Source organism: Opisthocomus hoazin, chromosome 8, assembly GCF_030867145.1.
Source record: "Opisthocomus hoazin isolate bOpiHoa1 chromosome 8, bOpiHoa1.hap1, whole genome shotgun sequence".
NCBI lineage: Eukaryota > Metazoa > Chordata > Aves > Opisthocomiformes > Opisthocomidae > Opisthocomus > Opisthocomus hoazin.
Genome location: NC_134421.1, coordinates 39,781,321 through 39,796,040, shown reverse-complemented (window position 1 = coordinate 39,796,040; position 14,720 = coordinate 39,781,321). Strand labels below are relative to the sequence as shown.

At 42.6% G+C, this 14,720-nt stretch overlaps 1 protein-coding gene across 3 annotated transcripts in view; it reads right to left on the bottom strand.

Moving 5' to 3' along the window:
- Positions 1-8,688: 8,688 nt before the first annotated feature.
- NELL2 (neural EGFL like 2) overlaps positions 8,689-14,720 on the bottom strand; it is a 155,021-nt gene continuing 148,989 nt past the window's right edge. For all 3 annotated transcript variants that reach the window (XM_075428504.1, XM_075428506.1, XM_075428505.1), the window contains 3 exons: positions 14,432-14,608; positions 12,070-12,294; positions 8,689-9,316 (listed from right to left, as the gene is read on the bottom strand). In XM_075428504.1, coding sequence (XP_075284619.1) covers positions 9,266-9,316; positions 12,070-12,294; positions 14,432-14,608 — 453 coding nt within the window. In that variant the 3' untranslated portion in view covers positions 8,689-9,265. The remainder of the gene's footprint in view (positions 9,317-12,069; positions 12,295-14,431; positions 14,609-14,720) is intronic.

Here is a 14,720-nt window from a genome sequence, read left to right as displayed (position 1 = left end):
ACACTGGTCAACTACCTCCTGAAGACCTCCAGCCAGAGCACGGTAGCTGCCGCGTGCCTGCTCCCAACCCGCTGTAAGGGGAGCTGCAGAGGAGTCGCTTGTACCACAGCAGAGAGGAGCTGACAGCATCCCTATACCGCTCCTCCACCATCCTCTGATCACATGACCGGGTGCCTTTATACAGTCATTCAACGTATCTAAAGCTCAGCACCAGAAGCTCTTCAGTCCAGGACACTTTTTTATCCCAAGGAAGCTTTTTAACAGCTGACCAATATCTGCACTATTCAGTCAGTGCCTTCTCAGGATTTTCTGGTGTACAGCACTCAGTAAATACACTATAAATTCACATCTAACTTTTCCTCTGATCTTGCTCTCACTAACCTTGGGGAAAAATTTATTACCTAATTCACTTGAAACCATTCTGTATATTTATTTTTGTGCATTTTGGTTACAGAGAAATCTCTGCTGCTCTATATTGTTACAAATGTCCATCCGTCTTAAGTTTTGATTCACACCGTGCAGGCAATGGCTGCAGTTGACCTTGTACGGATTGATTGTTCAGAAATCCAGGCTTATATGTATAAACTGGATTAATGCAAAACTGCTGGAACACAGCTGAGGAACACAATGAAACACAGAAACTATTTCAAATACTAAATCGAATACAAGTTGGTCTTCACTGTTATGCACAAAATCCATCTCTCTGTAGGACTGGCCTCTGCTGACCAGGTGTACACAAGGATATATTTCATATATGAACCCTAAATTCTAATAGCTTGAGAAAGCCAAATGCAACAACTGAGAAGCTTTATGTGCAAATGGATATTACCCACAAGAAGCAATTCGAATGCATGAAGCATGCAAAATTCAGTTGAAAGCTACAGAAATGAAGAAAACTTGCTATATAAGAAATAAAAAGATCACTTAAATGGTCTGTTTAAATGTCTGAATTTCTATATCTTTGCTGGGAATCGACGAAGCATTTTAAATTTTGGTGTAAGATGATTCAAGAATTTAGACCTGTGAGCATGGGAGTGCAAATTGGCCTTCTGGGCTGCAGATTTTGGGATCTACTTCTGTTAAAAAAAACAAAACAAAACACCCCACCAAAACTGGATCCTTGGTTTGCTTTAATCCTCATTCAGAATTAAAACAAAGATAATTAGGATTTCAGCAACTGCTTTCTCAGTCTGGTTCAAGTCCCAAAGCAATAGGAAAAGCAGATGAGTCTGAACTGTGAAAACTGGGACTAAAGTAAGAATTTGACTTCAAATTTATCCCGATTCAGTGACGCTAATTGTACAGCTTCTTAGGAACATATAAAATGCACAGTGGAGACGTATATATTTTCGCTTTTGTGAAGGGATGGCAAACACTGGCTGAAATTTCTAAAGTAACACGAGTGACCTTTATCCCAAGGAGTGATAAATTCCATGTAAGAAAGTTTGACGACATGACAGAATAAAATGAACTGTTATAGGAACCATCAGTGCCGTGCTGAGATGGGCCAGCACTGAAAGTGATCTGCCAGGTACTGATATCAGCACCCGTAGAGGAGACATAGGCGGGAGCAGCACATCATTTTCTGAATAAAATACCAAGCAGAGAGTAACATAGTTGCAAAACCCAGTATGAACCCAGTATGTTGCCCTTGCCCCACTCTGTTTCCAGCCAGAGGAAGCTAACCCAATAGCTTTGTAGTGAAAGAGTTAATTTGTTGTGACAGGGATGTTAAAAGCAAGTGCTGAGGTTGGAGGGCACTCACTGCCCGGAGCAGGCAGGGACTGGGTCTAGGCGTGACGTGTGTTTCTGCTGAGTTGTGCTGGCTTCGGTGGGATCACAGGCTCCGTGGACTGCATTTCTTGTTCCTTTGAAGGCAGCAGAAGCTGAGCAGCCTCTCTAGTTTACTAAGTGAGGAAAGCGAATTATTTCTTCCTCACCTGCTGTGTTCTTCACAGCAGCATCAAGGACCATGAAACGTAATTATTACCCAATGGAAACTTAAAAAGGCAAAACAGACTAATTAGAAAAAGATCAGGTATGCAGTATCAATATTAGCCCTTCACCTTGCCACTAGCAATATCTGCAAGGCCAAATGTTCACAGTGTCTGCATGAGCTGGGCTTTGACATCCATTGTCCCTAGGCCCACCCAGCTGGGCAGGGGAAGATGGGCTGCCCAGGCCAGGCCATGCAGGCACCAGCTGCAAAGTGGCATCCACAGGCATCTCCTCAAAACGTCCTGAAGAAGGAAAGCTGGCTGTGGGGACCTTCTACCAAGCCGTATGATCACGAAACACCAAAGCGGTGAGAGGACCGCACTTTGAGGGGTATTTGTGAGCACCCACATTTTGTCCATGGACAGTGGGAATGAGGCAAACACAGGATTTTTGCCTTGGAAAGCAAATAAAGGGCCTGGCTGCTTGCCTCTTCCCAGGGAAAAATATTTTTCAGACAATAAAAACTTTTTGTTCCCGACTTGCAGGCAGACCTTAGCTTTCCTGGGCTGTGGGCTGCACAGGTTGGGGTGATATGGGAGCTCCTGGGACGGTCCCAGTCCTACCTCTGCATCCCTCTGCACTGACAAACCACTTGACTTGCAAAGTCCGTGGACAGCAGCCCAAAGGGGAGTTTATTGTGCCTTGCAAAGTTGCAAGAGGAGCCGGTTTGAGCTGGATCATTCTAGTCACAGCTTTTGGAGGACCCAACTACACATAGCTAACAAAAGAGCAGAACTGAGCACAGACACCTCAAGGCAGGGTGCTGCTCCCCGCACCCGCCGCACGGTGCCCACATCTTGCCTGGCGCAGGGTGCTCCGGCTGCGGTCTGGTGTCTGGCTTCCAAGCGGGTCAGTCTCAACCCTGGGAGAAAACTGTTGCGTTGTGATGGTCCTAAGCATTTTTTAAATTTTTACCGAAGGCACTAAAAAAAAAAAACAACCAGGAAAGGGCTGTGGCCTGCTCAGTCAAATGAAATATTCAAAGGCAGCATCAGCTGAAGAGCTTCTCATAAGAAATACAGCAGCCATACAAAAGGCTGCAACCCTCTTCTTCAGATCAGCGGTCTTTAAAAGCCGGGAGAGGACTGAGTTAGCATCGGTGGGATTGCTGGTTGTTTTTCTGTTTTGTTCCCCCCTCCTGCTGAATGAAATTGCCTCCCTCCTCGCCACGAAATTGCACTGGAGTCAGTACTTTGTTTCTGCTGTTCAGTTTAGACGGGTGCTCTAACTGTGGTGATGCAGTTCTAGTTATTTTGGTTTTCAAATATGACTCAGTCCTAAAACAAGCCCTTGAACAGTTTTATTTTACAGTTCCAGGCAATACTACTGATACATAAATGACATCCTGGGAGTTACATCTGAAGTCTAACACGGTAGAATGAGATTACTGATAAAAACAGATTTTAAGATGAGGCATCATAGTTGAGTTTGGGTCTCTTATGGATGAAATGTTATGTGATCAATAGATTATCATGGTTTGTAGTAGTTACAGTTTCATGTTATAGAAATAATCTATGAAGAGATTAGTAGAATATAGGGTTGCAAATCTGTTGCAGTAAGCAATGCCTATCTGGCATTTTACAGACTCTGTATCTGGCAATAAGAAAATGCTGATTAGTGCAGACCTAGATGAGTAACTGATTTTAACAATTGATTTTTTATTTTTATCATTTTGCATTAGCACCATACTGACAAAACCAAAAAAAGTGACATGGACTGACATGCTAGCAGCCTTTCACATGTCTGATGAACAGCCACAGAGATCCGAGAAATGGGATTTGCAACACCATCTTTTTCTTTTCAGGCACTCTCTAAAAATGCATCCTCTTACTCAAAAATCCAGTGGTATGCTTTGTCTTTCCTCCCAGGACAGAGATTTGGCCACCATGCTAAAGCAACAAGAAGTTTTAAACTTTTAATTAGAAATTAAAATAGTAACAGAAGAGATGACCAGGATTGTGACTTGGCGAATACATGGCTGTGGCTTGGGCAGAAGACACGACTGCAGCGGGCTTTACCGGTGCACTGAAGAACAGATGCTTCTCCACGGGTCAATCACTCAGGAGATACCAGAGCTGCTCTTATCTTCTTACTCATATTATGCTGAAACATTTTTGTTATATAGTTGGCAAAAGCTATCTGGAGATTTTTAAATAATTAACTGGTTTGGGGACAAGTTAAACTGCATTTGCCTGTGAGTAAGTTCTGCTGTTAAAAAAATAACTAGCCGAGCCCTACTTTAAAGCTACTACTACTTTTATCTGAGAAATCGAGGGAGTCTCCACCTGTTGAGAGGCCATGTGAGCTGAGCATGGTCAGTGCTGCAGTGGGAGTCTCCTCCACTTTGGAGGAGACCCGCAGGTGCTGGCTGGCCCATGCAACCTACCCCGCAGCTCAGGACTTCCCCACAGCAGGGACACAGGTGACCCATTCAAGGTGGAACTCTCCACGTCCATGGAGAAGGAGATGCCACCCCGTACACATCCTGCAATTGAACTCAGCAGCTATTGCTGCTGTATTGCAGCAGGATCCAAGATGTGGGCTCTGTGGCTTACAGGGTGCTTCTCCGAGGTCCCCCAGGGCAAATCTGCTGTAGCCCAGCACCTTTAATGGCAAGATCCTACACTGGCGCTGAAGGAGGGCAGTTTTACAGCGCTCCCTGCATAAATACCCACTTTTAGGCATTCTAGAAAAAAGCAATGGCTAGTATCTCAGCTATGAATTAATGACCATATTCCACCAGCTGCGCTGCTAAAGGTGGAGCTCTCACAGGAGGGAAAGATGTCCCTAAGTAGAAGGAGGACTAAGGCAGCCAGCCCCCTGTTCTTGCCCATGGTAAATTTGTGACTACCAGAAATTTGCACCAGCACAGTTAGCTCCCTTTTCAACAGTTTACAACACTGTTGCTTTTTGTCAACTTGTTTCACCATAGCACTGAATTCAGCATTGTAACTGAAGACATCTCTGCCTTTGTATCTGTAGGTCTATTAACTCAGGGCAATTACTCTGCAGCGAGGTGACAATTCCTTTATGGAAGTTATTGAATTCTGGTACTGCAAACACTGCAAACAGTGCATCAATAATGAAAGGCCAGTAAGAGAGCACAATGTACCTGCATTGTTCAGAATTATAATTTCTTTTTATGGACTATATTGTCTGACAGATAATTTAGGCCTGGAAATTAGGCATCAATTTTTAATAGTATTTAAATTTACTTTTCAAGGAAAATTAAAAACATGAGCTACTAATTACCAGCTTGACTGAACAGGAGGGAGATGGGGAAGAGGAGGTGAAAGGGAATGAAAACGAGGGTCACTAAGATGTCTAAATGGAGTTTGCTGACCTTTAGAAGAACTCCCAACTGATTAGTAACCTTGAACATTGATAAATTAGATAATATTTGTACAAGCCATTCTCATTTTTTATTTAGCAGAGAATTCCAGTCTTTTTCAGCAGTATGACTTCTGCTTTTTACATACACATAACACTGACTGTCTCTCCAACGATCTGATTCAAGGTTTAGCACTATTCTATGTCTCAGTTCTTGGCTTTTTAGGCTGTCTCAGATTGTATTGCACTATGCTTCACAAACCTGCAATAGCAGAGAGATCCTAAAACACTCAGGTCAGGCTAAGCAACAAAAGGAAAGAGATTCTTGTTTTCTATCTATACACTGTTTTATTTTTGGTTAAAAGCTGGGCTTTAACACCTGTATTACTCTGCCTTCAAGAAACGATTGAGAAAAGTTTTGGAGATAATTTTACTTCCAGTTCTCCTATCTGTTATAGGTCTAAATCTGACATTGGTGCATGCACTGGACCAGATTAAGGGCAGGGACAGTTGCCTCACCCATAACTTCTCTATCCGTGGACCCAAAACAGGGATGCTCACAACTGTTCTGTGGATATCTGCCCTTCTCTCCACCCACTGCACTGCTTTCCATCAGAGCTTTCCACAGCCTCTGACAGAGACCGAGGATTCTGCCCTTGACAAATGTTAGCTCTTTCAAAAAAAAAAAAAAGTCTGGTCTTCATGCATTTCCTATGTCTATCTTATACCTAGTCTTGAATGAAATTGAAGTGCAATTCTTAAACGGCAACACCTTCTGCTAAACCTTCTCAGAGAAATAGGCACGCAGCTGCCACTGAAACCCACTGGAGATGTGCCTTTGTGTCCGTGGGGAAAACATGACCTCCCAGCAATTACTAGCAGGCAAGAAAACACTGCACAGAAAGGAGTTTCTTTTTCAAGGAGCTAACATTCTTCTTTAAAACCTTTGATTGCAGCTTGTCAGGAACTGGACAATACAGTAAAATCCTTCAGTACCTGTTATTTATGGACTAGGTGAGGAAAAAGGTTTGCTTGATATGAAAATCTTCATAGCGTTAATGGTCCAATGTAGACTATCAATTCGGGGAGCTTAGCACTTTTTCCAGATTTTTAGTTTCTTGGTTTTGTTTGTATTATTTGCATTCAGTGGCCTGGCATCTCTTGTATTCCATGCTCCATAAACATCCAGTACTCAGCAGACACTAGGGCTCAAGGGAATACCAACCAGGTATGTGCAGTTGCATGGCATTCCTTTGATCTCCTGCTGTACATGAAACACTGTTAAGTAGCATCTGTTTGCCAGAAAATAATTCTGTTTTGTAAAAAACGTACACATGGACTTCTCTCGTAACTTCATAATACACAGGGGTAATATGGCAGAACTCAGAGGGTTGTCATCAGCGGCGCTGAGTCTAGTTGGAGGCTGGTAACAAGTGGTGTCCCCCAGGGGTCAGTACTGGGCCCAGTCTTGTTTAACTTCTTCATCAACGACCTGGATGAAGAGTTAGAATGTACCCTCAGCAAGTTTGCTGATGACACCAAACTGGGAGTAGTGGTAGATACACCAGAAGGCTGTGCTGCCATTCAGCGTGACCTGGATAGGCTGGAAAGTTGGGCAGAGAGGAACCTGATGAGGTTCAACGAAGCCAAATGCAGGGTCCTGCACCTGGGGAGGAACAACCTCATGCACCAGTACAGGCTTGGGGTGGACCTGCTGCAGAGCAGCTCTGCGGAGAGAGACCTGGGTGTCCTGGTGGACGACAGGTTAACCATGAGCCAGCAGTGTGCCCTGGCTGCCAAGAAGGACAGTGGAATCCTGGGGTGCATCAAGAAGAGTGTGGCCAGCAGGACGAGGGAGGTTCTCCTTCCCCTCTACACTGCCCTGGTGAGGCCTCATCTGGAGTACTGTGTCCAGTTCTGGGCTCCCCACTTCAAGAAAGATGAAGAGCTACTGGAGAGAGTCCAGTGGAGGGCTACGAGGACGATGAGGGGACCGGAACATCTCCCCTACGAGGAGAGGTTGAGGGAACTGGGCTTGTTCAGCCTGAAGAAGAGAAGGCTGCGAGGGGACCTTATAAATGCTTACAAATATCTGAAGGGTGGGTGTCAGGAGGATGGGGCCAAGCTCTTTTCAGTGGTGCCCAGTGACAGGACAAGGGGCAATGGGCACAAACTGAGGCACAGGAAGTTCCGTCTGAACATGAGGAAGAACTTCTTCCCTCTGAGGGTGACGGAGCACTGGAACCGGCTGCCCAGGGAGGTTGTGGAGTCTCCTTCTCTGGAGATATTCAAGACCCGCCTGGACAAGGTCCTGTGCAGCTTGCTGTAGGTGACCCTGCCTCGGCAGGAGGGTTGGACTAGATGACCCACAGAGGTCCCTTCCAACCCCTACTATTCTGTGATTCTGTGATTCTGTGATTAATATTCATGGAAGTTTTGCCTGTCCAGGTTGCATGACAATCTACTGAACTGGTAAGAGAGATGCTGAAGGAACTTTGAAAATAACATGATGAGTAAAGCAGTTATTTAAAGGACACTGTCATCTTGGGCAGTTTCCTCCTCCCCTGTTTTGCCTCCACTGTTCGTGATGCATTCCTTACAAATTCAACTTTTTCAGCCTTTGTAAGCACTGCTTCATTCTTTACTTCTCTTTTACAATAACATAGCTTTGGTCACATAGCCTCTTTTATTTACTGTCCCAACAGTACAGTAGTGAAAATAGGGTTTGCATGTTGAAGTGATCCCCATGCATTAAGATACTTTACATATACAACTAAAACAGCTGTGGAGCTTATAGAAAGGCAAACCAACTCGGGGCGGCTGGAGAGAGGAGGAATGTGGAGAAGATCCCCTGCAAATCTGAACAGATGCAAGTCATACACAAATGGTCTGTACACACCGTGGGTGACAGCATCCCACCGGCATGTAGGGTCTGATCTTTAGGCACATGAATTTTCTGTTCAGCCCACTGTAATGACTCAGATACATGAAGTTATTTATGTATACCGAGGAGAATAACAATGATAAGACATGATAAACTGTGCTGTGAAGAAGGTCCCATATTTAGGGTAGCTAGACCAGCGTCGCTCCACCTGTATGGCCCAGCTGTCTATGCATGCTGCCAAAGAAGGAACAGTAACAACACGCATGGAAATGACACCCCTGAAAAGAAAAGACAGCACAAACAGAAACTTAAGGTAAGAGAAATATTTATTTAAATTTGCACAATAACGAGCTTATACTGAACGAATTCAATCAAGAAATAATAGTAAGTGCAGTAAAACAAGGAAATATTGATGACTTTTCCCATCAGAAAACATTAAGAAGCCATGCCTGTGTATCACTGTTTTTCTTTTTTGCTTTTTGTTTCTTTTTTTGTTTTTTCAGTAACTTCTTTTTTTTTTGCAGCGCACATACTGTACATATCACATCTTAGCTGCTAGATTCTTTATTCCTGAAGGCTTCATCCTTTTAATCAAACATCTGCTAAATTCTGCAGTGAGCAATCAAACACATCTGTGCAGATTCAAATATGATTAGGTAAAAATCTCTGCATCTGGTCAAGTGTTGGGCTCTCAAAGCTCCAGAAGACCCTTTAAGAGCCCCTAGTTGATTTTGGATCTTGACATCGTTATGTACAGCATTACAATGTGTCACTTTACACTAACCTAAATATTCTGCATAATGCTGTCAGACAGACAAATAGCCAGAAGATTTGGGCCTAACCTCATACAAAGGTTTACACATCTGAGCTTGTCTTGAGTCCCATAAATCTTACTCTCATTCAGGTAACTGAGTTCATCACCTATCTGCACTTTAGACTGACAAAATCAATCTAATTTTAGTTTTAATTTTGTATAATTTTTGGTCTAAAGGTCTTTTTTCATGGAGGAAAATTCTTTAACTAGAAACTGCTTGTGAGAGATGGTTGTTGGTGTCACAGTTCCTGAAGGCACTGTGGGTCCACTGAGCAACAGACGTGGCCATTCTATAGGAAACAAAAACAGAAAGAAGAATTGAAACAATTAGCATTTTGTACAGATTAAATCAGTTTAACAAGCTCAGCCATTTGCAAATGCCCATGAGATTTGAACATACAGATTTGCAGGATACAAGACGTCGACAGGTTTTGATCGGATTCATGACATTGTCGTCATGTCCTTCCCTTGCCCGAGGGAATGGACTATTATGATTCCTCTAATTGCTTGGTTTGCTGTGGCCTGTATCGCAGGGCTACAACAGTCAAGCTGAAACAAGCTGGGATCAGTGGAAGAAATGCACCCAACAGAAGGTATCAGGCATCTGCTCAAGTACACAAAGCTGTTGAACAAGACAAGGCGCTGGGGGTTTTATTTAGATCAGGCAGAAGGGACTCTGGGTTTTATTTAGCCCTCAGTGCTCCAAGTTAATACATTCTAGCTGTAACACCAGCAAACTTTAATCCATAAAGTTTTTCCTGATAGTCCAGACATTCTTCTGAGACTATCAGCAATTAAGGGAACTAATTGCCTATGTACATCATTAAAGTACTAGACAAATTGTCTTCTGCATTTCTACTACTTCTTTTCTTAAGCCTGATTCTTACAGTGAAAATAAAAAGTGTGTATTATTTTATAAATTACTGCAAGTATGTTCAGTTAACTAAACTGCCAGGACTGATTAAAGACCATGGTCTCAGTAATTTAAACATTTTCTTTCACTCCTTCTGTTACAGGAGGTTAGACAATCCTATTGCCCACCTTCTTTACTTGTGATTTGAAATGGTTTTGTGGCTAAGTCAGCTTTAGCTGATGCCCAGGTTTCTGAATTCTTAAAGGATTTACGTAAACCTATTTTGCTACAGCTTGCTTAGAGAGGCTTAGACTGGAGCTTTGACCTTCCACGTGATGCTCTGCAAGGAAAGAGTGGAGTGACACAAGACAAATGAGATGGAGAACTATACAAATTGGGCACAGCATTAAGCTGATCTGGAGGGAGCAGGCTGCTTGCACGCACAGCTACAATATTAAAATGCTGCCAATGTAAGCAGATAGTGCATTTCAAAAACAAAAGTGCTCTGTAAAGAGAATTGAGTAAGACTTGGCTTTCTGAGGGACAAAGTGGTACATCTTCACTGTTATGCAGATTCATACCTGAGCCATATTAAATCTATGGGGATTGGCAGAGCATCTGTTTTAATCTTACACATGTTCACAATGCAGCAATGGATTTTATTAGGCTATGTATGTGTTTACACTGAATACAAATTAGTCAACACTTAAGGTTCAGTGTTTGCTTAAAAGGAAAGGGCAGATGGGAGCAGCAGACAGGTGGCCATCAGCAGAACTGATACATGGCTTCTGCATTGCCATTGATTAGCAGTACAACAATCACAATGCATTGCCCACCACTGAATCCCAAAAGTGCTTTAGAGAAGAACCACACATAGCTATTTGTTTTACAGATGGGTAAACGGAGGCACATAAAACTCAGCAACTTGCCCAAGCAAAAAATAACTTCTAGTATTGGAATTGGTGTATGCCACCAGCTACAGACCCCAAAATTACAGGTTTCTGCACGCAAGCCTGTTTCAACACCCTTTAGGGCAGCAGCTGGCTTTCTAACCATTGGCCACTCTGTCAGGTCGCGTCATTTCCCTTTAACCACCAACCCGTTCTGACATCAAGACAAATGCCTACGCTTACTTGGCACATGCCACATCCCTCGTAAAAGGACTATGCTTTGACAGCAGCAACTGCTGTTGCACACAGTATTGCATCAGGCAAAGTGGAGGAAGAGGGTGGTGCCTGACAGCTTCTGCTACATGAGCTGTTACTCCCCATCTCTCCCAGAAGGAGGTGTTGATGTTAGATTATTTTTTATAAGCACCCTTTCAAAGTAGTTAATTGTACCATGTACTAGAGTTTGGGAAGTATCTTCCTTGGGGAAGACATAGTATAAAGATCAAAACAAACTGTGAATCTCAGTAATAATTAAAGATCTCTGGATGAATCCTGCTTTCTCTTTCTCCTTGGCTACCGCAGAAACACTCCTTGTCATTCTTCAGTAATGGATGATGGAAAATGCAATTCACCATACAGGCTTATTTTCAATGAAAAAACTTATTTTAACCTCTTTTTCTTTTGCATCTTTAAAACGAGATGCCAGAATTCACATAAGCCCACAGCCATTAATTTTTCTCCTCAGACAACTATTTCCTTTGACTACGAATACTATCACGTTCTAAACATTATGTTGATTCTGCTGTTCATTTTAAAGCAAGAAATCTATGTAACCATGTAATTAGTCCTTTAATTCTCAAAACAATTATTAGTCTCAAAAAGCAATTCAGTCAGTTCTGATAACACTATAGCATTACACAGAACAAATTTCTTGTGCGAAGTCATCTTACATACCTGTTCATTACTGCTTATGTTTCCAAGATAGCATGGAGCTATAGAGCAAGAACTTATCAAACTTGAACCGAGCTATCCTGGTGGAAAAGCGAAGCCCACTACTGTGTCCACAGCACACTGCAGCATGGGCTGTTGTCCTGCTTCTGATCTGCTAGCTCATTAAACCGTCGTACTAGCACATGCAAGAGTCAAGTCAACTAAGCTGAATACTTTTACTGTTATCTCTGCTGCTTAACAACAAGGGTAGACACCAACTATCCACTGACCGGACTCAGTGCATTAATATTTATATGCCACAGAACCAGCTGGGAAAGAAGCATCTCAGTTTAATTTTTATGCTCTTTACCTTGCACTGGCAGAGGGTGCACTCTGTGCCGTGCTTAATCCAAGAAGATCCAGTGAAGCGAATGACATTGGTTTCATCCAGACAGGTTTTAGTGATGTCATTGCGAATGGTGTCTGCTTGGCAGGGGTCAGTGACACAGCGTGGGCAGCACTCATTCTCGGGGAGGACGCTGAATTCACAATCCACCTCCGGGCATGGCAAGGGCCAGCAGTCAACTTCGCCTTGCTGTTTGCAAATATGATGGGAACAAGAGAAGATTATTAGCTCTTATTTTCTTTTATTATCCATTCCTCTGACTCAGCAGTATGTTTCTTAGCTGGCTAGTTTTATCCATCTGGTCCCATTCAGAAGCCAGCGCAGAGAACACTGATATTCACTGCCTGTGGGAGACACAGTAAGTTGGGTGCTTTTTTCTGCATGCTATTCAGGAAGTGTATTAGATTTCACTGATTTCAACACACTCTGCATCAAGCTGCAGCTGAAAATTCTCCATAAACGTCATGCAATACAGAATATGGACATGTCCTTGTGAAGTCCTACTTCTGTAAGTGACAGAAGCCATAACAAGGCTGTACCACAAAGGTGCTTCCAAATCTCCACTTTCACCTAGTTCTTACTTCTATTCAGACTGTTGGTTTGCCACAGAAAGCCTCAGAATTCAGCTCTGGAGGGGCCAGGGTTTATCTTTGTCACGGTTACAAATGTATTGGTTGGACTAAGGATGTCAAGCTACCAACAGCCCTGTGCAGCAGGGGACACCAGCACATTGTCAGTGGGACGACCTCCACCTGCTTACCATCTATTTAGGGTGTTACGATCAGAATACCTGAACTTCCAGACTTCATAAGAATTTCTGCATGAGGGGTTCAGTACAGTCTGGGTACGAAAAGGTCAAAAGAGACACTTGTGTTTGGCCTGAGTATTCTTAGGGAAAGTTACTGTATGCCTGTACACAAACCTAAAGATGGCTAATTATTTATGTCAGTTATAGAAGCTGGGGCCGGCTTCCCTTCAACTCTGGACAAGGGCCAAAGTTTTAGATCTATCAGTCGAAGAAAAGACTTCACATCAGTCATTAATGCCTGTTTCTTTTGGAGCAGGTCCATCTCTGACCTCTAAATTCTTCAGCTCATTTTAGCAGAGATTGCGTAGTGTGCATTTAAGGGGAGCAAAGAGAATAGCATTTGGCCTTAGAAAGAAGTTTATTCACAAAAACTGTATCTAAGGCTTTGAGAATTAATGAGTTCAGTATCTTCAGAGCAAAAGCTGAAAAAAATTCCCAGGGATTTGCCATAGCTGAAAATTCATGCCTCTTGTTGCAGAAAGTATTGTGAAGTTATTCATTTACAAACTTCTCATCTGGGTCAATTTTTGACTTTTTGAATCACATGATGGTAAGAACGAAAGCAATCTTAAAACCAGTCACTGATCTTGATATTTCAAGTCATTTTTCATAGTGATGGACAGTACAAGGAGTAGACAATACGTTGTCACCCCAAAAAATCCCTCACAACTGAAAAAAAGCATGCTTCAGTTACAGAAGTAGCATCTTGAAAAAAGAGACCTCTATTGAGATCCCAAACTATAGGTTGTTCTGTTTTGTTTTGTTCTGTTTAATGAAGCACCTGGGAATCTATTTCACTGGATTTTAGCAGTGGTAACACTGAAAGCACAGTGTCTACAGAAATTGGTTTCTGGTTGTTAATCGTGATACTCTGACAAAGGAAAGCTGCTAGATGGACTAGGCTTCACATTTGGAAATAACCTGTGATAAAAGCTAGGGTTTTTTATCTTGGGATTTTTTCTGTCATGGAAACTTCCTGAGTGGCATTACGCAGAATAGTTTTTTCTCAGATTCTGAAACAGGAAAAAGATCACAAGGTTTAACAGATTTTATTTTTCAAACCTCATTTCACTATTTTGAAAAATGTATCAAGTCATGTATTTTTTCTGTTACTCAGAATGTCTGAATGAATAAACAAATTTTAGTCTACTGGCATCTTTGAAATTATCAACCGTGATAATAAATACATATTTAGAGTTTCCTTATACAGCTTCATTGGTCTTTGAATGAGTGAGCACATAAGTGCTGCTGTGTAGGTGCCACATCCAAATGTCCTCCACTCTTTGCTAAAACAATCTCCATGATTAAATAATCTCTATTATGTCTATTGTATCAAAACGCATTTTTGACTGGAGCTTGACAATAGTGACAAATATCCATGAAAACCAGATTTTGATTATACACATACTCCAGAGGAAATTAAATGGATGCCAGTGCATGAAAATTCAGTATTCATAGATCAGAATATCTCATATCCTTTTTCCCTCCTGTCTCTGCTGCTTCAATCAGAAGCCTTACCAAACAGCGACACTGCTGACAGTTCTGTATCCAGGAGTCACCGCTGTTGTAGGAAAGCTCCCCGCTCTGGTGTAAACATTGACTGCTGAGCCTCGGGTCACATTCAGGACAGCAAAATAGGTCAACGGTGGGATTTTCACAGTCACAGACCATTCGCCGGCACATTACATATCCACTCTGTTGTTGGAAGACAGTCATAGAGCGATGGCAGAAACGTGACCAACTCCAGCAATACTTGTACCAAGATTTGATTTCTTGGCATGATTCTAAGCCACTAGCAGCTCACGAG